Source organism: Carassius carassius, chromosome 23, assembly GCF_963082965.1.
Source record: "Carassius carassius chromosome 23, fCarCar2.1, whole genome shotgun sequence".
NCBI classification, from domain to species: Eukaryota; Metazoa; Chordata; class Actinopteri; order Cypriniformes; family Cyprinidae; genus Carassius; species Carassius carassius.
The window spans coordinates 2,333,697-2,351,363 of NC_081777.1; the positions used below are offsets into that span (position 1 = coordinate 2,333,697).

The 17,667-nt window shown below is 37.4% G+C and overlaps 1 protein-coding gene across 1 annotated transcript in view; it reads left to right on the forward strand.

Moving 5' to 3' along the window:
- Positions 1 to 17,435, forward strand: part of LOC132101147 (latent-transforming growth factor beta-binding protein 4-like) — an 89,120-nt gene extending 71,685 nt beyond the window's left edge. Inside the window, exons 25-38 of the mRNA XM_059505862.1 lie at positions 3,280 to 3,405; positions 4,402 to 4,524; positions 5,619 to 5,750; positions 5,829 to 5,954; positions 6,796 to 6,939; positions 10,459 to 10,683; positions 11,768 to 11,839; positions 11,922 to 12,050; positions 12,134 to 12,277; positions 13,296 to 13,448; positions 14,778 to 15,039; positions 15,841 to 16,091; positions 16,173 to 16,322; positions 16,405 to 17,435. Coding sequence (XP_059361845.1) covers positions 3,280 to 3,405; positions 4,402 to 4,524; positions 5,619 to 5,750; positions 5,829 to 5,954; positions 6,796 to 6,939; positions 10,459 to 10,683; positions 11,768 to 11,839; positions 11,922 to 12,050; positions 12,134 to 12,277; positions 13,296 to 13,448; positions 14,778 to 15,039; positions 15,841 to 16,091; positions 16,173 to 16,322; positions 16,405 to 16,541 — 2,174 coding nt within the window. The 3' untranslated portion in view covers positions 16,542 to 17,435. The remainder of the gene's footprint in view (positions 1 to 3,279; positions 3,406 to 4,401; positions 4,525 to 5,618; positions 5,751 to 5,828; positions 5,955 to 6,795; positions 6,940 to 10,458; positions 10,684 to 11,767; positions 11,840 to 11,921; positions 12,051 to 12,133; positions 12,278 to 13,295; positions 13,449 to 14,777; positions 15,040 to 15,840; positions 16,092 to 16,172; positions 16,323 to 16,404) is intronic.
- Positions 17,436 to 17,667: the final 232 nt, after the last annotated feature.

The following is a 17,667-nucleotide window of genomic DNA, read 5'->3' on the forward strand; positions in this document are numbered from 1 at the left end:
AATTAATCACATCCAAAATGAAAGTTTCTGTTGTGTGTGTACTGTGTATATTATACATATATTATGTAAACAAATGCATGCATATAGTTCGATAATATTTACATGTATTTATATGCAAATATGTGACTCTGGAGCACAAAAGCAGTCTTAAGTCGCTGGGGTATATTTGTATCAATAGCCAAAAATACATTGTATGGATCAAAATTATAGATTTTTCTTTTATGCCAAAAATCATTAGGATATTAAATAAAGATCATGTTCCTTGAAGATATGTTGTAAATTTCCTACCATAGATATAACATAACGTCTTGGTTACGTATAGTAACCCTCGTTCCCTGAAGGAGGGAACGGAGACGCCACGTCTGTGACCGACGAGAATGGTATATCGCTTCGATAGACCAATCTACTTTGAGTGTAAACTAAACGAGCCAATCCACATTGGCATGCGATTATTGCATCCAGCTGCCGCTGATCACAGTGTGAGTATAAGAAGGCAGCAGGTTCAACGCACACCATGTTTTCGCTGAGGAGCCGAGCCAGAGACCCGTCAGCTCAGTGGCGGTACAGCAACCATGGCGACGGGACATGGCGTCTCCGTTCCCTCCTTCAGGGAACAAGGGTTACCATACGTAACCAAGACATTCCCTTTCAGTCGGTCACTCTCGAAGCCACGTCGCTGACCGACGAGAATGGGATCCTTACCAAAGCCCGATGGGTGCTGCCCCTTCCAGTGCACTGTGTGAGCCACCTGCGTCCGTATTAGGTGTAGGCCGGGGCTCGGAACAAGTAGTTCCACTCACCATTGTCAAAGCACTACCTCACTGGGTGAGATTGGATAACACTGGGAAAACAGCCCCATTCTTCCTGAAGGAGGTCTCGGGGGCAAATACACATATAGCATCCGTTTAGGTGTATATGGAAAAATTTGTGGTGATTAAAAACCTCTTGGGAAGGCTGAAGTCTTCCCGGGGAAACACAGGCTCTAAGGCTATACCGTGGACTATACACATATGAGTACCGTTTAGGTCTCAATATGGAACCAAGCCTTCCATGGTTCTCACGGATTCTTCATGAAGGCCTGGCGACGGATGTTCCGCCGCAACCAGCTGCCTAGGGTGATGGAGGATCTCAGCAGGGTCTACAGTACGGACACTTTGGAGCAGGTTAAGCAAGCCGACACTAACCGGGGCCTCTCAGTGCCACTACCCGTTTGAGGTGAGAATACCGGAGGATACCGGCTCTACACGAAGGCGATAGAACCTAGCGAACGTGTTAGGGGTCGCCCAGCCTGCAGCTTTACAAATATCTGTCAGTGAGGCGCCACGAGCCAGCACCCAGGAGGATGCAACAGTTCTAGTTGAGTGAGTTCGCAACCTGAATGGGCAGGGCACACCCTGTGCCTGATAAGTTATGGCATCCACAATCCAGTAGGCCATCCTCTGCTTAGAGATAGCATTCCCCTTCTGCCGGCCTCCGTAACCGACATAGAGCTGGTCTGAGGTCCTGAAGCTTTGTGTCTGGTCTACGTAGCATCTCAATGCTCGGATGGGACAGAGCAAAGCCAGGGCTGGGTCTGCCTCCTCCAGGGCCAGTGCTTGCAGGTTCACCACTTGGTCTTTGAAGGGTGTACTGGGAACCTTGGGCACCTAGCTGGGCCGGAGCCTCAGGATTACCTGGGAGTCGGCCAGCCCAAACTCTAGGCACAAATCGTAGACTGAAAATGCATGCAGGTCCCCTACCCTCTTGATGGAGGCCAGTGCAAGCAGGAGCAGAGTTTTTAATGAAAGAAACTTTAGCTCAACTGAATGCAAAGGCTCAAATGGGCCCTGCTGTACAGATTTAAGCACTAGAATCAGGTCCCAAGAGGGTATAGAGGGGGGCCGGGAAGGATTTAACCTCCCTGACAAGGAACCTGATGATGAGGTCATGCTTACCTAAAGACTTCCCTTTCACGGGGTCATGATACGCAGCAATAGCGGTAACCTGGACTTTAAGGGTTGAGGGAGACAGCCTTCGCTCCAGCCCTTGCTGCAGAAAGGAAAGCACGACTGCAATCGGGCATCTACGGGGTACCTCTCAGCGAAAAGAACACCTCTCGACGAACAGGTTCCACTTCAAGGCGAAAGCGTGTCTCATAGATGGTGCTCTTGCCGAAGTAATGGTGTCTACTACTTCCTGGGGTAGGTCACCTAGAACCTCCTCATCCCATCCAGGGACCAGACATGGAGTTTCCGAAGGCCTCAATGCGGGTGCCAAATGGTGCCCCGTCTCTGAGTCAGTAGATCTTTCCTCATAGGACTAAACGGCGGAAGTGACCTCAGAACCTTCCGACTCCAAAGGAAGAGGTGGCGGGCGAGTTGGGACATGCGACGGGAGCGCAGACCAACTTGTCCGTTGATGTACGCAACGGTCGCTGTGTTGTCCATTCGGACCAGCACATGTTTGCCTTGTAAGTGACCTTTGAGACGGTTCAAGCCAAGGTGCACTGCTAACAACTCTAGCCAATTGATTTGCCACTGCAGCTGCGGGCCCGTCCAAACCCCTGAGACTGCATGCCCATTGTACGTGGCCCTCCAGCCGGTGGTGGAGGCATCCGTGTAAACCGCAGCATGCCTGGAGATCTGCTCTAGGGGCACCCCTGCCCGGAGAAACGCAAGATCTGACCACGGGGTGAGGGTTTTGCGACAGGCCGGTGTAACTCGGACATGGTGAGTTCCGCGCTTCCACGCCCCAATTGAACTCTTAGTTCACAGCAGACACAGTTGAGCAGAATGATACTAACGCTCGGCTCCGAAGTGAAAAGCTGGTATGCATTGCACCTGCTGCCTTCTTATACTCACTTTGTGATCAGCAGCAGCTGGATACAATAATTGCATGCCATTGTACATTGGCTTGTTTAGTTTACATTCGAAGTAGATTGGTCTATTAAAGTGATATCACATTCTCGTCGGTCACCGACGTGGCGTCGAGAGTGACCGACTTAAAGGGATCTTAATTTTTGATTAGTAATATTCATTGCTAAAAATCTTTAATTTGGACAACTTTAAAGATGATTTTCTCAATATTTAGATTTTTTTGCACCCTCAGATTCCAGATTTTCAGATAGTTGCATCTCAGCAAAATATTGTCCTCTAATAAACCATATATCAATGGAAATCTTATTTATTAATCTTTGAGATGATTTACAAATCTCATTTTAAACAAACGGACCCTTATGACTGGTTTTGTGGTCCAGGATCACAAATGAGTTTGTTTTTAACACCCTTCTGTCCGGCTCAGACATTAACGAGTGTCTGGAAGGAGATTTCTGCTTCCCGAGTGGAGAGTGTGTGAACACGGAGGGATCCTATAAGTGTGTTTGTGCGCAGGGCTACAGGAGCGCTGCTAACGGGACGTCCTGCCAAGGTATGGCTCCAGAGGAGATGCACAGCCAACATTAAGCAGGCGTTTCTCACAAAATTTATACCGTGACTGGCGCTTTTCTCAGCAAACTTGAATTTATATAAGACCTTGTCATCAGGGAGTTGTTTCAATCTCTCCGATTTGAAATGTTCCTTAATTCTCTGATGGAATGATTCTGTTCACATAGCTGCATTAGTCAAACGTCTGAAGTAAACATTTCTCCTTTCAACGAGTCCACCACACACCCTAGAAGATAAAATCAAGATGCAGGATAATTAGGCAGAATATGATAAAGGGAAACATCTGCACATCACCCTCACATACTGTAGAGAATCTGTAATTGGAGATCATTTTTCTATGTGTTTAGTATTGAATCATTTATATTGCAAATGCATATACTTTTATTGAAAATATTTTGTTTAAATATTTAGTTAGTTTTAATTTAGTAATTAAAAATGTAGGTCAGAAACTATAACACTTGCTTTTTTTCTGCAGAAAAGTTTTATATTATTTATTTTTTGACACATTTCATTTTAAACATACGTGTTTATTTGAATGACATTTTAATAATTTATTTGTTTACATATATCTATATATTGACACATTTTTATATTATAATATTTTATTAATATTTACTGACATTTAAATTAATTTAGTTTTATGAACTTTTAATCAAACGTGTATGTATTATTACAGCACTCATAGGTGTTCTCCACTGAGATCTTAAAGGAACAGTACAGCAAAAAGCAGCCAGTTTGATACAGAGGGTCAGAGAGAGGGTGTAAAATGCTCATAATAAAAGACACATGTTTTGCGCAATCATCGAGCGACTTTCAGTAATTGGGCTAATTTGACTCAATATGCAGTTATCCAGTCTTCCTGTTCCTGTGAATCCAGCTCGATCTGAATCATCCAGAGCAGAGCAAAACTGTTGTGAGACTGAGCATTACTGATGGCTTCTGCGTGGGATGATCTCATGCATTGTGTGTGTGTTTCCAGATGTGGACGAGTGTGTTCAGGAGGGAGTTTGTCAGGATGGCCGCTGCACCAACACTGAGGGATCGTTTCTGTGCCACTGTAACACCGGCTTCACCACCAACCCAGAGAGAACAGCCTGCCTGGGTAAACCACACACACACACACACACACACACACACACACACACACACACACACACACACACACACACACACACACACACACACACACACACACACACACACACACACACACACACACACACACACACACACACACACACACACACACACACACACACACACACACACACACACACATCCACAGATTACTATCACAACATTTCTAGGGGTTACATCGGGATAACATACAAACAGTATGTTATACTTTCCTCAATTTCATGCTGAAGAAAACAACAACTAAAATTAAAATAATAAAGTATTACCAATATGTTAAATTAACATATATTAACAACAGCAAATAAATTAAATTAAATTAAATTAAATTAAATTAAATTAAATTAAATTAAATTAAATTAAATTAAATTAAATTAAATTAAATTAAATTAAATTAAATGTAGAAAAAAAAAACATTATTGTGGTCAAATTAAACGAGGGACAAATTAATACAACAATTATGATTTAACTGAAACAATGACACAAATTACTAAAATGTGGATGTTCAAGTGAAAGATAATGTAATGTATCACCTGAATGTATTTTAGAATTTTTGTTTTATTTCAAGTTAATATAATAATGTAAAATTGTATGGATTATGATGCTGACCTTGTGTTTACCATGAAATAAATAAATAGACCCGATCCTAACATGGCGTTAAACAATATTAAACAAACTAACTAAACTAAAATTATTTAACTTAAATGTATGTGATGTACATTTTCTTCTGCATGTAAGGTGAAAAGAATTATATAAAATAAAATAAAATAAAAGTTCTTAGGGAAAAGTTCACATTAGAATTTCTTAGGCAAATTTTCAGCACTGTTAAAAAAAGTATATTATACGATAAAATGATAATGTTAAGTCATTATAGAGACATAATAAAAAGTGTACAATTATTGTAATATAATTTGAAATTAGAATGATTTTTTTTAGCTTTTCCCTTTGTTTTACACTTTATTTGTGCTTGTAGTGTGAAGCTCCCACGTGGCCAGTAAAGTAGTTGTGTGTCAGGGATGAGTGTGTGTGTGTGTGTAGATCTCAGCTCAGTTTGCTCTGCAGATGTGAACGAGTGTCTGGACTCGGAGCGACTGGTGTGTGGATCCCAGCGCTGTGAGAACACCATCGGCTCGTTCAGCTGTCTGGCATCCTGTGAGCCCGGATACCACATCACTGCCTCTGGAGAGTGTGTGGGTGAGTCTGACCGGCAGCAAATCACACACACACACAGACACACACATGTGCAGAATGACAGCAGGGTCTCTCTCGCAGACATTAACGAGTGCGCTAACGAGACGGTGTGCGGACATCACGCCTTCTGCCAGAATCTGATCGGCACATATCAGTGTCTGTGTGACCAGGGCTACACGTCCACCAGAGATGGACAGATGTGTGTGGGTGAGTCCATGACTGCAGGAAAACAAGTGACATTTAAAAACACAGGAGATATTTCAGAAATGATATACTTTGAAAGAGTGTGAACTGCATGTTCTCAGGCACTTAATGTACTCACTGCATGTGATTTAAATAAAAGTGCATTACAGTTTAAATGTGTATTAAATGTGATTTGTTAAATTAAGAGTTTTTTTGACCCACTTAAGTGGGACTTCAGATCATCTTTATAGGTCATCTCATAATTACTTTTATATGGTGAAAGTATCTTCTAAATTTATTGACAAGCATTTATGATCAACAAACATATATTTTAATGTCTTTTCTATTGAAACGTCATGTATTTGTGTGTACTTATTCTAAAATATATTTGTAATTACATTTTAAATTAAAGTGCATTTTACATCATCATGTTTTAAAGTAACAAATACATTTGGCATGATTACAAAGTGCACTTTTTAAAATTGCCACCATATCTATACAATAAAATAAAATAATAAAAAGGAGATTATTAAGTAAAACGTGGCCACAATTTAACTAAAATGCCAGTCAAATAATAAACCGAGGGGATTATTTCTAGCTCATGGCCATGATTCTTTAAAGTAAAACTTTTAATATGTTTTTTTTTTTTCTTTTTTGTAAGTCTACTTAAGTATGTTAATAAACAGTCATGAAAGTGTCTCTCTTTAAGTCACTTAAGTGGCCTTTTATTTCATTAATATATTTGCAAGATTTGAATTCCACCACAAGTGCACATTCAATACATTTAATTTCATTTTTTTTTTCTTTAGAAATTGTGTTTTTTCCCTCTTCTCTATGTAACCACTTTGTGTCTCTCTCTGCGCAGACATAAACGAGTGTGAGACGATGCAGGGTGTGTGTGGCTCGGCGCGCTGCTGGAATGTCGAGGGCTCGTTCACGTGTGAGTGTGAGAACGGACAGGAGGAATTTGACCCAAATGCAGGCCAGTGTGTGAACAGAGAGAGCACAGGTAACACACACACACACACACACACTCTAATGAACCTCCAGCAGGTGCACAGTAACTCTGTTTCAGTGCTGCCCTCTACTGGTATTACTAAAACTACTGCTAGCAATAATGATTATGGAAATAATAATGATTATGAAAATAATAAGTTTTTTTATTGCTATAAATTAAGTTTATATTTTATTGCTTTATATAACATAAACATATGCATACCAAAAAATATAACAAACACGATGCCTTTGTTCCAAAAACAAGGCAGCTGCTTGACTTTCTGCTGACTACAAGCAACTGATGTAACACTGATGTTACAGTGATGTAACACTGATGTAACACTGATGTTATACTGATGTAACTGATGTTACACTGATGTACACAGATGTTATACTGATGTAACACTGGTGTTACACTGATGTTACACTGATGTTACACTGATGTAACACTGATGTAACACTGATGTTACACTGATGTTACACTGTTGTTATACTGATGTAACACTGATGTTATACTGATGTAATTGATGTTACACTGATGTACACAGATGTTATACTGATGTAACACTGGTGTTACACTGATGTTACACTGATGTTACACTGATGTTACACTGATGTAACACTGATGTTACACTGATGTTACACTGTTGTTATACTGATGTAACACTGGTGTTACACTGGTGTTACACTGATGTTACACTGATGTAACACTGATGTAACACTGATGTAACACTGATGTTACACTGTTGTTATACTGATGTAACACTGATGTTATACTGATGTAATTGATGTTACACTTATGTACACAGATGTTATACTGATGTAACACTGGTGTTACACTGGTGTTACACTGATGTATAACTGATGTTACACTGTTGTTATACTGATGTATAACTGATGTAACACTGTTGTTATACTGATGTTACACTGATGTAACACAGATGTAACACTGATGTTATACTGATGTTATACTGATGTAACAATGATGTAACACTGAAGTAACACTGATGTTACACTCTACATAGGCAGTGATTCTGTGTCATACAAGTAATAATCCTCATGCAGATACTGGGTAAATAATCTACTTTTATTTAAATTGCCCGTATCGTTTTTATTTAAATAATTGTATCCTTTGGGGGTACATATAATGTACTTTTAAACAATATACTTTCAATTCAATTCAAGTTTATTATAGTCTTTTTACAAAACAAATCGTTACAAAGCAACTTTAAAGAAAATTATGTTTCTACAATATTTAGTAATAGCTTATAAGTGGTGACTGTCAGTTTGTGCACGTATGACAGGATTTGTAGAAAAATTAATACAAGACGTAGTCAGCCAGATGATGAACATTATTAATATTATTAATAATAATAATAAATTAATATAATAATTATTATATGATGCAGTCACACATGTAGCAATATTTGTTAGTTCTGTTGTTGATTCAGGGTTAGCATCATCTGAGGTCCTCTGAGGGTCAGCATCATCTCTTCTCAGGTGTTCTGGATCCAGACTGGAGCTTGTGTAAATCCTAGTTACCACGGGATGTAAATCCCGTGGCAAAACATAGAAACAAATAGAGACATCATAAGCATAGCTGCTGTTCAAAAAGTAAAATTAATTAGTTTAACCCAAGCTAAAGAATAAGAATGCACATTTGATCAGATACAACGACACTCACAATTTAAGATACATTATTCAAATGCATGGCGAAAGAGATGCGTTTTTAATCTAGATTTAAACAGAGAGAGTGTGTCTGAACCCCGAACATTATCAGGAAGGCTATTCCAGAGTTTGGGAGCCAATTGTGAGAAAGCTCTACCTCCTTTAGTGGACTTTGCTATCCTAGGAACTACCAAAAGTCCAGCGTTTTGTGACCTTAGGGAGCATGATTGATTGTAGCGTGGTATAAGACTAGTTAGGTATGCAGGGGCTAAACCATTTAGGTCCTTATAGGTAAGTAATAATAATTTGTAACTGATACGGAACTTAATAGGTAGCCAGTGCAGAGACTGTAAAATTGGGGTAATATGATCATATTTTCTTGACCTGTTAAGGACTCTAGCTGCTGCATTTTGGACTACCTGTAACTTGTTTATTGAAGATGCAGGACAACCACCTAGAAGTGCATTACAACAGTGCAGTCTAGAGGTCATGAATGCATGAACTAGCTTTTCTGCATCAGAAACAGATAACATGTTTCGTAGCTTGGCAATGTTTCTAAGATGGAAGAATGCAGTTTTTTTTAACATGTGAAATATGATTTTCAAAAGACAAGTTGCTGTCTAATATTACACCCAGATTTCTGACTGTAGAGGAAGTAACAGCACATCCGTCTAGTTGCAGATTGTAATCTACAAGATTCTGTGTAGTGTTTTTTGGTCCAATAATTAATATCTCTGTCTTATCCGAATTTAATTGGAGAAAATTATTGGTCATCCAATCTTTTACATTTTTAACACACTCTGTTAGCTTAGATAATTTAGAGGTTTCATCTGGTCTCCTTGAGATATATAGCTGAGTATCATCAGCATAACAGTGGAAGCTAATTCCGTATTTTCTAATAATATTACCAAGGGGCAACATGTATATTGAAAATAGAAGGGGACCTAGGACGGATCCTTGTGGAACTTAAGTGTGAACTGAATGTACATTTTTGGACACATAACTGCTATGTTATTTACAAACAAATAAAAATTTATTATAGTTTACACTTATATTAAATGCAGTTAGTTAAACTTAAGAATGTTTTGACCCACTTAAATAGGACTTCAGTACATCATTATATGCCGTTTCATAATTTCTTTTATTGATTTTAAAAGTTCACTTTTTTAACACTGGACAAAATATTATTTAAACATAATGATTTAAAATGTCCTTTAAAGTAGAGTGTTTTGACATCATTACAAAGTTAATTTTAAAGTCTACTTAAGTGTGTCATGAAAGTGTCGCTCAAAGTCACTTAAGTGGTCTTTTAAAAGTAATATTATATTATTCGCAAGGAAAGTTTTTTTTATATATATACTTTTAAACTTTGAAGTATACTACAAGAGCACATTCAGTATGATTAAGTGCACTTGTTTTTCAGAAGAGATATTTATAAGTGTAATGAGTCCTTATCTGGCCACTGTCTCGAATGCCTTCTTGAGTTCTGAAAATGTAATGATATTTCTATAGTGAAAAATATTTCGATAGTATTTGAAACTTTATTTCCAAATGATTAAGGACAATTTGTCTGGTCACACCTTAGTTTGGGGACAATTCCTACTATTAAGTAATCATTAACGATGACTTTGCCCTCAATAAACTTCTACTTTATTTTATTTATAGTTAGTAAAGTAGTTGTTAAGTTTTGGTATTGATTTGGATTTAGGGATCTAGAATATGTTTGTGCAGAATAAGCCATTAATACTGTACATGCTTTATAAATACTAATAATATGCTAGTAATTATGCATGCTAACAAGCAGCTAGTTGATAGTGAGAACGGGACCCAAAATGAAGTGTTACTGCATGTGGATTGGCTGCAGGTCGGTCAGAGCCGCCTGGCAGAGCCTCCTCTTCCTCGGCTGGATCGTCTGGCTCTCTGCTGCAGTCTCGGCCCGGAGAAACCAGAGAGTGTTACTATGGTGTATCTGAGCCATACTCCTGCAAGATACTGGCCCCAAACACCACGCTGCAGGAGTGCTGCTGTACAGCGGGACGGGGCTGGGGCCTCATGTGCCAATATGACGTCTGTCCCGAGATGGGAACAGGTGAACAAACACACACTAACACTGAGGAAATGCTGCAGTATAAAATAAAATAATAAAAATAATTTTATATAATAAAAATTTCAGTTAATTTCATTTTGTTTAGTTTGTATAGTTTTTTTTGTATATTCTTTAGTAGCTTTTTATGTCTATATATTTTTTTTACGTAAGTACATCCTGATAAAATACATTAAAATTATAAATGTTGAATAATTAGCTGAAATAATGTTTAGTGTTAAATATAATATTATCTTATTTAAAATAACAATTTTAGTTTAGTTTAGTCTAGTTTAGTTTAGTTTAGTTTAGTAACTATAGTAGTCAACATTTAAAGCGGATCAAAAACGTTCATTAAAAAGTTGTCCTATTTTGGTTTTAGGTTCTAAGGCAAATGTGATGAAAGGTTTTAATCCACTTCAAATTTTGACTACTATATAATAATCTTGAAGACAATATAAGGTTTTTGGACCGTTAATTCCATGTTATTTAAATAAAAATGATGTATAGTGTAAATGTATTAAAATAGTTTAAATATATTAAAATTCATTTATTCAATGTATTTTATGAACTGAATTGATGAATTAAAAAAAAAACATTCTTAAGTGCATTTTAATGTGATTTCATAATTCAAAAGTTTTTGAAATTTTAATTCAAGTATACTTTAATATAATTTCTATTGAAACTTTTTATCATTTTAAATATATTTGCAATTACACATTTTAGTGTAATGGATCTGCACATTAAATTTAAGTTGCATTTTAAAATGTATTAACTTTATGTAAGTAAACACTTCAAAATAAGTGTACTTCTTTAAAACATGACCAAAGTTTTTTAAAACATAATGATCTTAAGTGTATTTTAAATTAAAACTTTTAATTTGACATTAGTACAAAGTGCACTTTTTAAAAGTCTACTTAAGTGTGTTGAGAAACAGTCATGAAAGTGTCTCTCTTTAATTGCACTTAAATTTAAATTAATATCTGCAAGGACAGTATTAAAAATACGCTTAAGATTTCAAGTGCAAATTCCAGTTTTCACACGAATGAGTTATTCACTTTTTTCCTGTCATCAATATCTCTCCGTTCAGTGGAATTCCAGTCGCTGTGTCCCAGCGGAAGAGGGTACATCACCACTGAAACGGGAGCGTTCAGCTACAAGGGTAAACAGACTCTCACATAAATGTCCCTCAAGTCCCCATGCATTGGCTGTTTCTAATCTGAGTGTGTTTGTTCTCCGGACAGATGTGGATGAGTGTAAGCTGTTTGACCCGGAGGTGTGTAAAGGCGGCGTGTGTGTCAACAACATTCCTGGCTACGCCTGTTACTGTCCCAGTGGATTCTACTACGACACGGATCTGCTGGAGTGCATCGGTCAGCCTTCAAATCACCAGTGCTTGCCGGGATAGACGTCAGCTCAGCAGACTGATGTTTCTGTCTCTCTGTCTCTCCTGTAGATAATAATGAATGTGAGAGTGAGGAGACCTGCACTGGCGGTCAGTGTGTCAATACACTGGGAACGTTTTACTGTACGTGTGAGCCCCCTCTAGTGCTGGACGACACACAGCGCAACTGTGTCAATGCCAGCGACCTCGCCGAGGGTGAGAGATGCACAGAGACTCACTCAGACTACAATGACTTCTCTGACACTGCCTTTAATAACATTTAGCAACCACCAGTATTTCATGCTGGCCATATAACTATTTGTATTTTATTTTTATTAAAAAAATATATTTTTGACCATCCCATTATGATAATATTTGATTTTACTTCTATATATATATATATATATATATATATATATATATATAGATTGTGATAGATTTCAAAATATTTTTTTTTATAAACTTTAAGTTAAGTCTTTATTTTTAAAAAGGATATTTTGTATTACAATAAATATTTGTCACTTTATGTAATTATATTTTATTTTACTACTAGATGTGTTTTGTTACATTTTCGTATCTAAATTTTATGTTAAGCAAAAAATGTATTTTTATTTTTTATTCAATTATTTTTGCAATTATATTTTATTTTAATGCTATAATTTTTTTATTAAATATTTTTATATAAATTATGAGTTAAAAGCTTTGGTTTTAAAGAGATATTTAATAAAATTTTATGTATATTTTTGGTATTTAATATATATTTTTTTGGTATTTTTATATGCATTTTTGCCAAAAATTAACCCTCAAGTCCTTCCGAACACGATTTTATTTTATTCCCTCCACTGTAAGTCCAAATCACCAAAAATTTAAAGTTAAAGTTTGTAAATACCCTGTAATCAAGCAGTTTAAACAGATTTAATGTAGGTTTTTATTCACATATCCACCAACACACATTTAGAGCTCATCAAATATGGTCAGTGGAAGCTCGATCACTAGAATGACATGCAAGAATAAACCTCTTGCAGAAGTTTATTTAAAAATATCTTAATTTTTGTTTTAAAGATAAATGAAACCCTTATAAGTTCTGAACGACATAAGAGTGAGTAACTGATTAAATTTTTTGGCGAACTGTCCCTTTAAGAATGGAAAAATATCAAAGTTGTGATGTGTAAAATGACAACTTTAGGTCCTTTTTAAAGTTTATTTGTCATCTGTATGTCTGTGTTTTTCTCAGATGAGAACTTAAACTTCTGTTGGCGTCACGTCACAGCGAGTCTAGTGTGTCAGAGTCCTTTGTTAGGAACTCAGCTGACCTTCACTGAGTGCTGCTGTTTGTATGGTGAAGCCTGGGGTCTGCAGTGTGCCCTCTGCCCCCGCAGAGATGAAGGTACACACACACACACACACACACACACACACATACAACACACACACAAAAGAAATGTGTGCCATTCAGAACTAGATTCTCAATGCATCCCAATTTGTGTACTTATGCACTATTCTGTGTCGTTTTGTAGTATAAATAGTGAGAGTAATGAGTTCACACTGAAAATTTCACCAAAAAAAAGTGTGCTTTAAATACCTGGATGGTGCACAAAAAAAAAATAGTGTGGTATATTGGACAGTTCCTGCACTCAACAAGGGAGGGGGAGGAGATAATCAATTATCTATGACAAATAACCTTATAAAATTCATACATTACATGGTCGAATACATAATGTATAAGTGCATATTTGGGACGCATCTAATGCCTTTTAAATTCAGATCAACTCCTAAATTTGAATTTGATTTGACATCACATTTCAGTTTTTTTAAATAAATTACTCAGGCAGTGGAATTTTTTTATTGTATTTTATTTTTATTTGAAGTCTTCAAAATCAAGCCAAGCAACATTAATCAGGTTTACAAGCCTTGTTAAAATAGTGTGCTAAAGTGTACTGAATGTGCACTTGAAGTGTCCTTCAAATCTCAAAAGTATGCTATTAAAGACTGTCCTTGAAGATAATAAAATACTACTGAAATAAAAGAGCACTTAAGTGATTTAAAGAGAGACAGTTTCATGGCTGTTTCTTAACACACTTTAGAAGACTTTTTAAAAAGTGTGCTTTGTAATAATGTCAACTGAATACTTTTTACTTTTGAATACATTTGAAGTCATTATGTTTTAATAATATTTTGTTGTGTTTTAAGGAAGTACACTTGTTTTGATGTGTTTACTACCATACTAAAGCATGGGTAAAGCACTGTATATTTTAACTGTAGCATGACATTTCATATTATGTTAAGTTAATATATTTGAATTGTACTAAATTGCAGCTTCATTCCAAATATGCACTTGCAAATATATTTAAATATAAGTTTCAATAGAAATTACATTCAAGTATATTTTAAAATGCTTGTCAGTACATTCAGGAGTAAGTTTTACCATTTCAAAGACAATATAAGAAATTATGAAGTTACAAATAAACATGTATTGAAGTCCTACTTAAGTGGGTCAAAAAACACTCTAAAGTTCTAAAGTTTTGAATAAAATGCACTTAAGTGTCCGTAACATTACATTTAGTTCACACTCGAGTATATTCTAAGTGTATTCTTTCCATAATAAAAGTATGCTAAAGTGGTGAAAATGTTTATTTTTTTTAAATTTTGATGTTAAAGTTCAATTTTGCCCAACCCTCACACACTCATTTAGTCTCTCTGTCTGACTCCTGATTAGAGGCCTATGAGGCTCTGTGTAATGAGTTCGGTCCTCCTCCTTACTCTCCTCGTTACTACGAGCGCTTCGGCTCGGGGCCCTTGTCTGGAAGAGGAGGGTACCGCCCGCCGTACAGCCCCCCAGAGTACCCCGAACCGAATATATCCCCTGGTTACGATGACTACAGTCCTGTGGGAGCGGGTGAACGGCGGTCGGGGCTGAGAGGCAGACCCCCCAGCTCATACGGGCTCCCAGACGCCCCCTACAGGCCCCCGGCCCCGAGGTGAGTGGGTCACCCGAATGATAAAACCTGGTCTAAAGTCAATGGCGCAGTATTTTTTTGGTATTTAAAAAGCATGCTGGTAATATAGACAGGTTTATAGGTGGATACACAACGTGTGTATACTCTGCTTATTACACACACAGGGACACGCAGCAGCACACAAACATGCCAAATATAAAAAAAGTATTGCAATGTAAAAGATTATTATTGTATTGGCTAAATATATATATAAAAATCCCTACATGCCATAATGGATAGTCATTGCATGTACCAGAATCAGCCTGCGTATTTGGAAAAAAATCAATTAAAGACGTAGTCAACCAGATGATGAACACTAGTAACAGCAGTTATTATATGATGCAGTCACACTTATAACAAAATTTGGTAGTTCTGTATGTTGATTTAGATCATGCACCTAGATCGTTAAAATAGGGCCCAAACTTTTTACTTGTCACACAACTTCTGAAAGCACACACCATATCTGCAAAACCATACACTAATTCTCAGCCTTTGACTCAGCTTTTTCAATTTCATAAAACACACAATTCTCTGTAACAAACAAAAATCTAACCGGAATTAATGTGATGGCAAAGGTGTTTGCAGATGTTTGTTTTTGAGATACATATTGTGATATTTTGAATGCAGTGCATCATTTTGCAAGAGATGTGAAGCATTTCGCATGTTGTGTGTGCAATTCTTGGATTTGTGTGTAAAAAAAAAAAAAGAGGCAAAGTTGTGAAAATGTGTGTAGGCAAAGTGTAATAACCTGATTGTGTGTAACTGTACTCGACTCATTTCCAGTGGAAGTCGTTACTATGAGGAGGAGGATGATTATGAAACTGCGCCCGGCCCTCCCTTCGGTATCCCGGATCCTCATGGCGAGCGAATGTTTGATGCTCGACCCCTGCCATCTCGTCCAGACAGGCCTCCGTTCAGTTTGGCCCCGCTTCCGGAAAACTCCCCGTACAGCGAGGGCGAGGAGACATGGAGAGCCCCGCCCCCATTCCCAATGTTTCCTGACAGACGGGAGGGACCACGACAAGCCTATGAGCGTGAGTCTGAAATTAAAGTCTACCCTAGTGAAAAAAATATCAAAATGTATTTGAAAAACTCTTGATTCCTGTGTGTTTTAGGGAGATATGAATCCTACGGGAGTCTGAGTTCAGAAGAGTGTGGCATCATCCACGGTTGTGAAAACGGACGCTGCATTCGCGTGGAGGAGGGTTACACGTGCGACTGTTACGACGGCTACCAGCTGGACATCACTAGCATGACGTGCACAGGTAGATTGTTCCTCCATGATCTCTTCTCAAACACCCACACCACTGGGGGAAGCGACTAAAGATGTGTGTTTGACTCCTGCAGATGTGGACGAGTGTGACGATGAAGACGCGCTCGACTGCGTTAACGCTCGCTGCATGAACACGGAGGGCTCGTACAGGTGTGTGTGTCTCAGGGGCTTTATCATGTCCCGAAGACCCAACCACTGCATCCCGGCTTGATCGGAGACTGCATTTAGAGACTTATTAATTATTTTTCCCTATTTCCACCACCTTGCTGTAAATTGTTGATTTTATGACAATGCTTCTGTGTATATCTAAAAGTCTAATAGTGAAGCTTTACACACGAGGATCAATACTGTTGTACGCAAAAGAAAAATCGGTAACACTTCAAGCCTTTATTTATAATGCATTATAAAGTATTTGCAATGCATGTTGTAATGCATAACTAACTGTAACCAAGGTTAAAATGCATTCTAATATTTGAAGGGTTGTTTTTCATTCATTACACTTTTTAAAGATGTGTTAGTGTATAGCTTACATTTAGTCATTCAGCAGACACTTTTATCCAGAAGCAATCAGAAACAACAAAAGAGCAACAGAATGATGTATTTTAACTCTGGTTCACCGTATGCATTATGAAGTGCATTACAAGACATAATTAATGCATTAAAAGTGTTATCCTTATCTTACTTTTATAATGTATTATACATAAAGTGTTATAAAAAATTATATATTAGTGGACTTTTTCATTGGTTTAAATGCAGGCCAGATGAGCTTGAATGTCTGTCATAAATATTTACGAAACTGCATAAACTAGAAGTGTTTTTACTCAGATTTCATATTTATATACCCATATCAATGAAGGCAATTCCATGTATGCTATATATAAATATATGTATTTTTGGAATTTCACCACGTTGCTATTTGATACTGTAAAATCTCTTCTCTATCTTTGGTCTGTCAGAAACCCCCGCGTCACGTAACACAAAATGCACTGTATTTGTGGGGGAAATGCAGTCGTGAACTGCTATTGTACATCTCAGATGTTTTTATGTGTACGTTTTTGATCTCTTCTATGTCGTCTAGAAATATATTTGCACAAGTTCCCACCGATCTCGAAGTGTTTGTTTGTTGATGAGCTTCCTTCATGATTTTTTTTTTTACTCTAAATGTGGCCGATACAATCGAAATCCCGTTGTTGTCATTCTTAGGCCGTCTCTCTTTCTCTCATGTGCTTTGTTTGAGAAGGTTTGTAACCAGCTTATCTCTGCGTGCTCCTAATGTTCCTAGTGTTTATATGAATCCAGCTCATAAGTCCTTTTATAGGCCAATCCGCCCACATCAC